Source organism: Haliaeetus albicilla, chromosome 25, assembly GCF_947461875.1.
Source record: "Haliaeetus albicilla chromosome 25, bHalAlb1.1, whole genome shotgun sequence".
In the NCBI taxonomy this organism is placed as follows: domain Eukaryota; kingdom Metazoa; phylum Chordata; class Aves; order Accipitriformes; family Accipitridae; genus Haliaeetus; species Haliaeetus albicilla.
In genome coordinates, this window is record NC_091507.1 from 22773071 (window position 1) to 22786509 (window position 13439).

A 13439-nucleotide genomic window follows, 5' to 3' on the forward strand; every position below is an offset into this window, starting at 1 on the left:
CCCATCCCCTGAGGAAGCACAGGGTACTCGGAGAACCCCTCACGCCCTCGGCGCTGGCCCCGAAGCTGAAGCTGCTGCGCTGCCCAGCGGGGCTCCCCCCGCGCTCCCAGCGAAGGCTGCCGGGGCAGAGCCACCTCGGGACAGCGGCCGGCAGCCCACCCCGCACCGGAGCGGGGGGACGGCCCCCTGCTCCCCCAGCCGCCAGCGCTCGGGCCCGCGTATTTGCGCCTGGCCCGCAAGATGGCACTGACGGGAAGAGTTTGCTCCCTCTTTTTCCCTCTCTCCCTCTGGCACCAGGCTGACGGCTGGCCCCGGGCTGACTCAGAGGAGGACTGCCACCTACTGAAACACCACGTCGTCTTCCCACACGGCTGAGGGCCCCTTCCCACCCGCCCTCAAGTCAACCCACCGGCTAGACCCTGCTGGCTTCGCCAGACGGGTCGGCGATGGACTGAAGCAACGCGGCCGAAGACCGCTTATTTTCAGTAACGGGCGCTTGAGGTTGTCAGCACTACCATCTTCTGTTACCTAGAATTTTTCAGTATTTCCTGAAACCTGTAAAGACCTGGAAAAAGCTAGTCGTGTCAAAGAGCCGTGACGCTTCCCGCACGGGCAGACTCCAGCTCTCAGTAACACTGACGGGACCAGCCCAGCACCTGATGAAACATCTAAACACAGTTAACTACAGCAAAACAGAGGGTGCAAGCTGAAACATGCGAGAGCTAGAGCTATCTGGATATTCAGCTGAACGTAGTAAGATAACATTAACTCCCCTTAAGGAAAAGGAAAAATCACCATATTCTAATATGCCTTTTCCTTTCAATTAGAGGAAGCGAGCAAGGCACTTTTCTCCTCTCATCAACACAATCTTGCAAAATCAAGCCTGTGAAACCTCCTCTCCACAGCAGAGTGCGTATCACCTTTCCCACACCTGCCAAGACATTTACATGCGAGCAGAAGTCAGGAACCGTTGCAAAGCTGGAAGCATTTAAGAAATCAGAGCAAGTCACAGAAGACCTAGATTTGACATTGCATCATTTTCACACAATTGAAGTGATTTATGTTGACTCTTAAGTCCCAAGTAAAAATCAAGAGAAGATTCTGCTGAGGTCACGGTAAACAAAACCAGCAGACTGTTTTACAGACTTGGACTCTCTTCTGCGTAGTCCTCATCTAAAAGCAACCGTTCTGCTAGAATTCCTCCCTTGCCAAAGGGATCCAACATAGTCATTGTCACAAGAGGAGAAAGTTTTCCAAGTTCCTGCAGAGGCCGAGCACTGCCGTCTCCTATATTGCAAGAGGCACCCCAGCTATGAGGACCTTATTAGTCCAAAAGCCTGTGTTAAAAACGTACAGTGCTGCATCATTAGATCTGCAGGTACTCAAGTTTTCTTCACACAGAATACCACATTCTGTATAGAGGTAACACATTCTGTATAGAGGTAAATCTTTTGTTCTCCCTCTGTCACACACAGGCTTGGGAAATTCAGCTGACACCTAATAACAAGGGAACTATGTTCAATGTACACAAGCCCAGTTGTATAGGGCAAGCTTTATCTACATTTCTATTTTCAGCATGTTTGCCCACTAAAGAATCTCTTACATGTCTTCAAAACTATTCAAGAGAAATGCGTGTGGAGAGGGAGCCCGAGACTTCTGAAGCCCAACTTCACAAGTCATTCATAAAAACCACAACAGCAGCTAACAAGACCATAGCCATCCTCTGCGAAGGAAACGGGCAGGCAGGCCCCGACGCGTACACAGACGGGTCTCCTGAAACACGCTTCGCTGCTCCGCGCTCACTGACAGCAGGTGCAACGCTGCCCCGACGCCGTCTCCGTTCCCCTCTCTCACCACCCGACCTGCTGGACCTGCTGTCGCTCTCTTGCTGGGAAGGACGGGGCAGCTCACCTGCTCTCCTCCCAAGAACCGCCTTCACACCTGGCATCCCCACCACCCCTGCACAGCTTGCTCCTTCCTCGGGGCTAATCAGAAGTCCCTCCTGCCGCAGCTCTCACCCTTCAGAAAGCCAGCAGATGAGCCCTTCCTCACCGTGCTTCGAACCAAAGAGCCGGAGGGCAGGAGAGGGCTAAAGAAATTAGAGGGCAAGAACTCCTTTGACAAGTCAGGAGAACAGCACAAGTCAGCAAGCAGCCTCTTCTCCCTTTTTTCCCCTCAGGGACTCGAAGCTCTACCCAAAAGCCTCCTCCCCTCCAGCCCTCTCTACCCGCCCTTTCCTCCCAATTTTCCTAGTTTCCAGGCTTTCCCTCACATGATGAATTCCTCTTCTATCGAAGAAGCACTGAAACCCTTTTGTGAAAACAGCTTGCTGTATTTGAGCATAAGAGTACAATGCTGAAATCTTCTGCGAATTCTAGATTAATAGTGCAATATATTTTAATTGCTAGATGAAGGTTCATTTTATTCTTAAGATCCAAATGAACGCCACAAATGAAGCAGTTACACAGAAGCCTCTCCCAAACCACAGAGCGACTTGTTCGCAAAACTACTCTGAACAGATCTATACTAGATAATATTTACAGCAAAGTACAGTGTGTCACTGCAAGTTGCCTTGTACATACTGACCTCCAAAACATGACTGAAACGTTTTGGATGTATTTTGACATGCCAGACTCACCCTCACGTACGGTCCACGCAGTGAAGACAAACAGATCTGCGCCCGTGTCAGACCCATCATGCCAGACAGACTCTGTACACGCACACTCGCTTATATTTTTTGCGTTCAAAGTATCATGCCAGCGTGCAATACAAAAGAATTGGCAGGAATGAAAATACGTATGGTCCAAATTCCAAATTTCTGAAAAATTTTTTACTTGAGAAATATTGAATATATCCCTTACATAGCCAAAAAAAATACTACCACGTTCCCCAACCATGTTTGTTACAGTACTCCTTACAAAGGCACATGCTTTTAATCTACTTTTGTTATTTGCTAGGGTTCTTTTTATAAAGTCGTCTTAAAATTTTTCAGTATCAGGTGCTTTTAAACACATACCCCAACAAAGAGAAGCACTCTTCCTATTTAATGAAAGCCACTGGAGTTGCTTTAGTCCAGAAGCGATAGCACAATACCACAACTGGTGATGCAACAAGCTTGGCAGAACCACAAGAAATAAATTCTCATAGGAAGAGAAGGAAGGTTTAAGTGAGCAGGGAACAGTGTGAGGATCTGAAATGCTAACATGCACATTCGTGTTTTAGACCGTGTTTTACCGGATAAAACTGTAACAGCTTCTGATACTACCACTCCTCCCTGTCCAACACCATATGTTCCTGCCTCTCTGTCACCTCCTCAACTACCATGACACCATGCATGAATGGTATACGAGATGAGGAACTGGTTTGACCTTACAAAAAAAAAAAACCAAAAGACTATTTTTCCACCATTCTATTTGTAAGACACCCTTAAAGTAGTATTCAAAGGCTTCAAATACAAAAAACTGGTAAACACATGAAACATCATCACAGTCCTAGACTACTACTTTGTGCATCATAAGAATCCTTCGTATCATAAAAAGAAGCCATTCTATAAAAGTAACGTGAAGGTTCCAAGATGTGCTAACATGGCCTTCTAATCATGCAAGTCAGGCTGCACTTCTCTGTTATATGTGATGGGCAAAACAGACCAAAAAGACAAGACCTGAGAACAAACTGCATGAGACAACGATTTTCAGTACTGTCATATTAACACATGACAAAAAGGATAGAAATCGGGGGGGGGGGGGGGGGGACGGACACAACAGACATGACACAGTCATTTCTTAGAGGTCAGTATGTACAAGGCAAGTTGCAGTGACACACCACACTTTACTGTAAATATTAGCTAGTACAGATCTGTTAGAGTAGTTTTGCGAACAATTAGAAATCAGGGGTGGGGGGAAGAAATACAGTAGCCATATCTTTAATAAAAGATGCAACCTCTTTGTACAGCTTTTTCCTTTTGAAAAATCTACCCGTAAGATCTCAGCCTCCAAATAAAACTTTCCAACGTGTGGTCTGTAAGCAAAGAATGGTAACTTTAAAACATAACAATTCTGAAGAACGTTTATCACAAAAAATCACGAAGGCCTTCAGCCACAGCATTCGGCAACACACCTTCTGGGTTAGAAAGGCATTCTGTTGGAATAAAGCCAAGAGCAAATCTAAAGAAAATATTGTTCTTGACAAAACAAAGATTACAGTCTGAACAAGGGCTGAAAGGAGTAGCTGGGTGATTGAATTTCTGTATCATCATAAGATTGGCCTAAAGCTCTTCAGTACTAGAATCCTACTCATTCCTAATTCACTAACAGATGTCACCTAAGTCCATCCATGCTAGCAGCTTAGCTCCGTGCGTTCCTTATACGAATAGGTCTTTGAAGGCCAACTTGCAGAATACCTTTCCAAGGCCACAACGGTAGTAGGATTGTAGCTATAATGACCTAAAGAAGTATGCAAGGCTCAGAGAAGAGGAGCATCACCTAATAGATGAACTGCTATGGTAGGGGTGGGTGTAAGGGAAGACGACAGACATGCAGGCTTGCTCCCAAAAGATAAGCTGGTCAAACAGAATGACACTGGCACCCCTTACAAACTTTTCCCCAAGGCTAGAGCTGTATTATAGACATTTATGGACATTTGTATATCTTGATTAAATCTCGAGAGCTATGAATTATATTTCCCAAATTTGCATGCAGTGTTCTGAACCTTAAGGGCAAATCCTTCTTGTACAAGATTTAATAATAAACAAAACACAGGATCTTCTTAGACTGCATAAGACTGCCAGGTTTGCTTTATTTATTCTTTGGTTAGTTTACTGTAGAAATAAAATCCTGGTTTTGGCATTGCTGACTCTGTCATAAAATGACCATCCTGAATCCCACAGGCAAGCAGGTCTCTTGGCAGGTACAGAGAAGGTTCTCAGATCCATGGCTTGTCTATCTTCTTCCACTAGCCAGCTGCCATTTTTCACATCAGTATAAAAGTCAGAAATACAAAACATTTTTGAGCTCAAGAAACCTGTTAACATTAGATACTTGCAGATAAGCAGGCATTAATCTTTTATGTGATGAAAGCCAGCAGAAAAATGCTGCAAGACACTACTCATGGAATTTGATCACATAGAGCCTGGTATTGTTCACAGGATATATCAAGCACTCTGCCCTTTAAACAACAGACACTAACATGGTTTTCTATTAACCTGTTGCTTATTATTCCACATTTAACTGCTCCCCAAACAATCTCCTCTGCTGTTGAACTATACAGTGATTTCTCCAGGGCCTCTTTTTGGCCCTGCAAGCTGTCAAGCAGCTCTGGTCAAAGAAAGAGGAAAGACTACATTATATTCAGGAAGCTGAAACTCCTTTGAAAGAGAACAAAACTGGAGTAACACGACACAGGTACACAATAATCATTACAGCAAAACTTATTAGGGCTCAGACAGGAACAAATGCTCTGTGACCATTACCCTTTCATTTTTGTCTTTTTCACCAGACTTCTGTGGAAGGTACTGTATACCTGCAGTGAGTTCCATCTCAACTATACATATCCAGCCATATTCTTCTAGAACAGAGTCCATCACGTACAACAACTGTCTAGGACCCTGCTTCGAAAAGCAGGTCATACTTCTCAGAAGGAAGTACAGTTAAATGTCTTCCTACCCAAAGACAAAACTGTGGGGGAAAATAGCTTTTAAAACAAAAATGGCATGAGCAGTATATAGTAAATATGCTTTGCCTAAGCAAAAAGCACAGAGTAAGTTGTGAACCAACAACGTACGCAGCTATTCTACAGTCCCTTCCATCTACGCAGACATTCATCATAGGCAGTGAAGCTTCAAAGTAGGATAAACTACTCGACACTAGAATTATTCTAAGCAAACACTAAGAGTTTCCAGAAGGGAAAAGCAACATGGAGTTGCAAATTCATTAATACATCTCAGCAATTTGTATCTGCATACAAAAAACCTGTATTAAAAAAATAACTTAAAAAACAATACTTGCAGGACATTCTTCTGGTTATTTCTTGAAACTTGCTCTGCTTCACCAACCCAGATTTCATCTTACAAAGGATTGCTGTAAGCTCCAGATTAAGTACACTTTTTGCTCTGGAACACTTAAACATCAAAAACCACTGAGGGGTGTGGGAAGGGAGCCACTGGTTTCCTTTGAGGAATAGCAATATTTCTCATTAGAATTTGAAATATCCTTTCTGAATATCCTATTATCTTTCTAATAGCCCCAAATTACTGGGAAGTAAGAGGAAGAAGATAAGAACGACAACTTTCAGACACCAGAACATTTCCAGACCAACAAAGTTCTCACCTCCACCCCCTATTTTTAGAGTAGGAAAGCAACAGTCATCATGTCCTCTAATAAAAGGACACCACAGAGGAAAGCATCCCAAAGAAGCCATCTACTGCTGTGCAACTTTCCATTAACCACGGCAGTTTATCAAGTCCTCAAACGTTCCATAACGAAGTCTCCAAAGCTGGAACTGTACAGAGCTCCAGACATGGTTTTGTAAAAATACAATTCTACGACTTCCAAGATGAGTTCAGATCCGGGAGCAAAAAATGCTTGTGCAATGCCGAACCTAGGCTAAGCAAACCAGTACTGTGTTTTTACGACACTCACAAAATTACAGACAGAGAAATCACCTGATCCAACTACATATAACTCAGATTCAACATCAGGCTCAACTGCACCCTTTGCAGAGCCATGCAAAACTCAACATTGCAGAATACTTGCTAGGAAAAGCACCGCATTAGTGCACAGAACAAGGTCACATCTCCCCACACCACTCTAGAGCTTCCTCCGATACCTGTACCATCCAAATGTTTCTACTATTTAAGGTATCACATACACATCCACCACTCTGTCAAATATTTATACTCACCATTAACTCTTTATTAGCTAATCTGCCCTCTCCGAAAATATCGCCTTCACCACTTCCAGAGACGCTCTTCACACTCTTTGCTCAACGCAATCTTTAAACCTGATCGCAACTAAGGAAGCATTACATAGACGCTGCCTGCTCGGAGGAGCTATGGCATCTCCCCAGTTCCCACAGCGAGGAAGGCAGAGATCCACAAGGGCTGACTCACACCTTGTTCAAGGAGACAGGAGAAAGAGCCCAGGATTAGTGGACGGCCGAGAGGCCCCTGCCAGGTACTCACTGGTTGAATCCGGGTTGCCATTCCTCTCATCCTTGGCCACAGCTAGGGGGCTGGAAAAATTAATGAGAAAACAACAGGGAACGGCCAACATACAAGCCGTAAATACACACACAAGAGGCTCCATAAGCCCAAGCATTTGTGCTCCTTCCTGCCAGCCTCTCAACTCTTCTGGTAGCTTGGGAGTAATTCCTGTTCCAACATGCCGAGCTGGAAGCTACTGCAGCCAGCTACCTCCACGTAAGAAAGGAGTTTCCGGCAATCTTGCTGAGAAGCCCCCGAGGCCAGGTTAACAATCTGACTATGCCCAAAGATACTCAGGCTCTGAGAGTAAGACCAAAATTCTCTTTTTTCTTTTAAATCGGTTTTCTTTGCTTTCTTGTCACTCTGAGGAAAAGAGCTGACAAAAGCTTTCTGCAACTACAAAAGAGACCAAACTGCAACACTGTGACTATTTCCAGCCTGTCACAATTGAAAAAAACCTCAAGCTTCGTGACAGACCTGCAGTAAGAAGCGAGTAAGGGAGGGAGAGGGATATTAATGGTATTTTTTCCCCCTTTTGCTTTAACATTCGCAATACTCAATTTATTTCTGAAGTGAGATTTGAAGTGCCTGCCTCCCCAATTCTCCCTAGCTCATACATGTCTACTAGTTGACTTTTCAATCGGCTCTCACACATGAATGTTCAAAACATGAAAAACTTAATGTAGCCCTAGAAAAGATTAATGGAGAGACAGCTGCTTTAAGGCAAAACAGAATGCTTGAGAGAACGCAAAGTTCACCCCAGAACGTGGCTTCTGAACATTTTAGAACTTAATTTGTTTTTTCTCTCCCAACATATCCTAGAATATTCTCTATTTATTTGGTGAGGTGAAGAGAAAGGCAGGTAAGAGTGTAAGGTCTTATTTCACAAGGAACGGCGCTAAAAGCTGTCGTAATTTCCATCTTTCCCCACAATGGAACCTAAGATTAAATGCAAGTCCTGTAAGTATCATTAATTTCACTAACGATACTTCATGGTTTAGAGGCGTCAGTAAAGCAACCAGGGTCTTTTTAGTGATACTCTGTTACTGCCTGGCAAAATCACAGGCAGGACCAGAGGTACTCCAAGAACCTGAGAACTAAATAAGGCAACACTTTGCTAATTTAAGTTCAGAAGCCCCAGAAGCCATTTTTTTCCACCCAAAAAAAAGCACTAGAAACCATTTCTTCCACCCAAAAAAAAAGCACTAGAAACCATTTCTTCCACCCAAAAAATGCCTCTAAGAACTGAAACTGTGATACCTCTCACTTTCCAATGCACAGAAGTTGCAACCTGTTTTCAATCGCATCAGTTCCTTCCCACGCACACACATCAAGTAAACTCGACGGCAGCATGTACTCGCTATAGCTAAATATACTGGTAATATATGACTACCTAATTTGCAACCCTGGGAACGCACGTTTGGAGAAGATGGCAGTTTGCTGCACTTTTACATAACATAAATTTAAACGGAAGGAACACCACCTACCATTTTCTTTAATTAGCGTTTCATTTGGCCATTATCAACTTAATTTCTGTAAGCCAACTCCGGCACGCGAGAAGCAGCTTCACAAATAAATCGGATGCCGTTTATACGTTTATCACCAAGAACCCACTTGAACAGAAAAGCAAAGGTTTTATCCGCAACGGAGCCGGACAAAGCCCCCTCCCCGCGCCCCAGCTTCGCACGGACAGAGCCGGGGGGGGGTGTCACCTTCCCCCAGCCCTCGGTAAGGAGGAGCGAGCCCCTTCCCCGCGGTACCGTGGGCGGGGGGGAACGAATCCCCGTGAAACGTTCCACCCTCTCGGTCAGTCGGCCAGCCAAGCCATGCCGCCGCGGCGGAGCCGCCACCGAGACCCCAGCGGTCAGGGGGAGAGAGGCCGCCGAGCGCAGCCCCGGGCGGTTTTTCTCTCCCCCCCCCCGGGCCCGCAGCCAGGGGAGGGGCGGCCGCCGCCACCATCTTGCAGCCGCCCCCGCCTCCCCGGGCACAAAGGGAGGGCAGGGCCGCCTCCCGCGGCGCCGGGCGGGCAGCGAACCCCCCCCACACCCCCACACCCTCCTCCTCGACCCGCGGGGATGGAGCCGGGGTCCCCCCGCCCGGCGCTGCCCGCCCCCGCCCCGACTCACCTCCAGGCGGAGGGAGGCACCGCAGCCCCGCAGGAACTCGCGGATGTTGCTCAGGCACTCGCCCTCCGTCCGCGGCTCCGGGTACACCTGCAAGAGAAGAGGCGGACGGCTCAGCGCGGGGACCGGCCCGGCCCGGCCCGGCTCGGCCCGGCGTCCCCCCCCGGCTCCCCTCACCTCCCGCTCCCTCCGCAGGCGGCGGCGGCGGCGCCGATCGCTCCCACTGAAGGGGTTGAACCGGGAAGTAAACACGGAGGACAGGAAATGGCGTGCGAGGGCAGGGGGGCCCCGGCCGGCGCGGCCCCGGGCGGCGAGGGGAAGGAAGGAGGGAAGGAGGGAAAGAGGGAGGAAGGGAAGGAGGGAAGGAGGGAGGGAAGGAGGGAAAGAGGCAGGGAAGGAGGGAAAGAGGGAGGGAAGGAAGGAGGCGCGGCCCGGCCCGGCCCTCCCCCGGCCCGCCCCGGCCGGCGCAGGGAAGGCGGGGAGCCCGGCTGGGAGCGCCCACAGGCCTCCCCGCCTTAGTCTTTTATTAATTTTTTAAAATAATACTACACGCGCACACACACCCCCCCTGAGCCGGCTGCAGGGCGAGGCGAGGCGGGCTCGGGGCTGAGGGGCAGCCGGGACACAGCCCCGCCCGCCCCGGGCCGCAGCGAGAAACGATCGTGCACGGGGTGAAGCGCCCACGTCGCGGGTGGGTCGCCTCGGTTGTTGCAGGCTGCCGGTGCCCACCTCCCCCCCCCGGTGTTTTGACTTCGGTTCGCCCTTAACGATCGGTTTTCTGACGAGGAATTGTACCAGAAATGCCCCAAACACCTCAGTGGGAAAAGAGCAGTACCCGGAGTTAATGATCGACCAATTCCAGGGTCCGACGTTAACGAGCTCTGTTTACCTGCAGTTTATTAAACTTCTTCCTGCGCCAGAAGAAAAGCAGCTTCACAAAGAGGAAAACCTTGACCGAACTTAAGAGAAAAGAGCCTTTGGCAACGCAGCCGTGTCCTCTCCGCAGCCGCCTTCGTGCTGCCTTGGGTTCAACCTCTACCCCAAAAGCCAAGCGTAGACCTTCCACGGAAAAGCAGCCAGCCCCATGGGCTTCGGGGACGTAGCTTAACCTACCACAGCTCAACTCAAATTCTGCGTGCACGTAAGCATCATTTCACAATAAATTCATTGATTTCTGTGAAGTAGTTTAGCAAACAAAGCGTTGCCCAAACTGAGAGAGGTAAGCAGACCTGCAGCCCTGGACACCTCGTTCTGTTGGAAGGGGAAAGCCTAGCACAGGCATGCACTGCAAGTCGCTGGAAGCTGAGGAGGCAACGTGCGGCGGACGGCGTGTCCTTCGATTATGCATTACACTCGGAAGGAAGATTTGTTAACGGCACCCGTACGTCAAGGCTACATAAACCTCACAAGCATAATCCACCTCCACAGCACTGGGAACTTGGCGTAAGGTTGACTCCAAACACTGCACCAACCTGAAACCAAGGCAGTGCCTTCCCATACATTTATAGGGTATCAAAGATATCTCTGACCCCATGATGCCACAAAATTAACAAATGCAACAGCACGACAGGGTGAACCTGGTATGAAGAAACTTAAAACACAAGTCACTATCATTTCCTAAGCACAAAATTCAGATGAGTTTTAAATGAAAGCCACTATTTTGTAATACAAGGAACTTGGTAGCAATACGAGATGAATAATTTTCCTTTCCTTAAGCAAGCACACATACATCAAACTCCTCGAATTGTTGGGTACTATGATAAACTGCTATGGGTTAAGAATAACCCTTTTACTACACTAAAATGTAAAGGGAAAGCCAAAGAAGTCCCATGGGAGTACGACAGCCCAACAGATAAGTTCAGTAAGTTTAGAAAGGATGTAAGTGGTGAGAGAACCTCTTGAAAACGTCATGAGCTTCATCCCTCTTGCTTGTTATACTTTTTGATTATTACTTTATTTCTTAATTCTAGTAAGAAATCTCAACCTTAGTCAATCATGCCAACATCCCTTGTTGGAATAGGTTCCTGAGAATCCTGTTAGTCTCCTCCATGTTCCTAACAATTATATAGTTGCAATTTATAACTCTTTTTTTTTTCTTCAACTATTTGCATAATAACTGGGTTTTATCTCCCTTTATAGGTCATACTTCCTCATCTCTTATTTTGCACCCACCATTTTCTTCGTTGCTTATACTTCATTCATCAAGGCCTCCCTTCATTCTGAGAAACCTTAAAATTACTTCTACTCTCCAAACAATAACCTCTAAGAAGAAATCAAAGTAAACCTAGATTTCTCTTAAAAAAAACAAATGTCTTGTCTCATAACATAATCCACATTAACACTATTCCCTAAATCCCCAACATGTTAAGCGCAGAGCTCTGTAATTGTAAGAAAGCCACATATATGTACTACCACCTTATAAGAGACTGCACATAATTCATAAAAGACTGCACTGCACATAATTCATAAAAGACTGCACAATACCTGGAAGTAGGCCAAAAAAGGGGGGGTAGGGGTGGTGCAGGGATAAGGAGGGACATCTGATTAGAGGAGGGCAAAAACTTCCAATTAAAGACTAAAGAAACAATGAGCAAAGAAAACCCAAACCCTGCAAATTGTCCTCTGTCAGGTCTGGAAGTTTAAAATAATGCCAAATACACGTAGGGCTGAAGTCTCACAGACCAGTACTCTAATGTATGTTAAAAATCATCTTCCTTCGAAAGAATGAAGTTACAGTAAATCTTTAGAAATGCCATTTCTTCTCTCACAAAACAAGGGGAAAGACTTCAGGGGTGATGTGAGAAGCAGGCTACATTTTCTCAGCTCTGTGGCTACAATGGCATTTTTATCCAAGAGGAGAGAGAAGCGTATGGGTAACGAATGTAAAAATACCTTAGCATTTGTATCCCGCTACAAATTTAAAGTGTTAATGATCCCATGAAAAGAAGCAAACCCGTTAAGTTATTTACCTGGGAAATCTTAATGTGATTCTGGCAACCTTCTCCTACAGATGGCCGAGAAACACAGTGAGGGATCCGAGTAACAAACTCAGCCCCTCTGACAGAATCTCAAAGTGCAATTATGTGGGCCAAGTCCGTGTTAAAAATCACACTTACGGTATACGACATCCTTCACATACAGTTATAGGCAGGTCAGGAGGGTGACCTCTCTCTCACAGATCACATTTATAGCCTCGCAGACTATTCAAAACCTAACAGAACATAGCTGCAAGCAGACCACAGGCAGGTAAGTTCTAGTCTGCCTGAAAGATGGCAAATACACTCAGAGGGAAAGAATAAACAAAATCAAATAGAGTCATACTCCAAAATTACTTAGCTTAATAAAAAGTAGATTGCATGCACATAAAGCCAAGGAAATAAAGAGGTTACATATTTTCCTCTCCGATATTTGCTTCATCCTCTTGCTTTCACAGACCAAGACCCTTAGTTCATTAATAGGGGCTGTCTTCTTATATGTCTATACAAGTCCCAGTACAAAGAGGCCTCAGTGTCCAACTGGAACCTCTATGTGCTCTAGTAATACAAATAAAAAAGATTAATAGTAATTAGAAAAGACAGGAATTCCAGAGGGACCTGACAGATTCTTAATTAGGGACTGGGGCTCCACAGTGGAATCCAAAGAGACAAGTGGAAGGCAATACACAGAGCAGCAACAGTTTAAACCACTTCTTCGTGGTTCAGGGACAGGTTCTGATTAAGATTTAATCTCTCAGGGAGTAGTTCTGGAAATCACGGATAGTTCAATGAGGACACTTATGTTATACACTGCAGCTATCAAGGAGCAGAGCACATCTTCCGCCATCCAGAAAAGATGGAGAATATTTGCCATACAAATAGATGGTACCTAGCTAAATGTTACATCCCTTTTGATCAGTTTAAATCTATCATTTTAATCATCAATGACAAATGCATTAAAAAGGGCATTGTGGAGTCGGGCAGTATCAAGGAAAGGTATGACAGGGGTGGTCTTAGAAAAAATGAAAAAGGCTACCATTAGTTCATTTGAACAGGGAAAGTATATGAAGAAAATAAGCAAGGAATGTATGAAATAATGAGTTTAAAAGGAAAAACAAAGTCCTTTGATGGCAATAAGTAAAC

General features: G+C 45.9%; 1 protein-coding gene across 3 annotated transcripts in view; it reads right to left on the bottom strand.

Moving 5' to 3' along the window:
- The window catches only part of ARHGEF7 (Rho guanine nucleotide exchange factor 7), a 128112-nt gene that overhangs the window by 103481 nt on the left and 11192 nt on the right, over positions 1–13439 (bottom strand). For 2 of the 3 annotated variants that reach the window (XM_069770259.1, XM_069770260.1), the window contains exon 2: positions 9325–9411. In XM_069770259.1, the coding sequence (XP_069626360.1) occupies positions 9325–9411 (87 nt within the window). Of the gene's footprint in view, positions 1–9324; positions 9412–9498; positions 9641–13439 lie in introns of those variants that run through there. The other variant, XM_069770262.1, reaches the window with a different exon arrangement.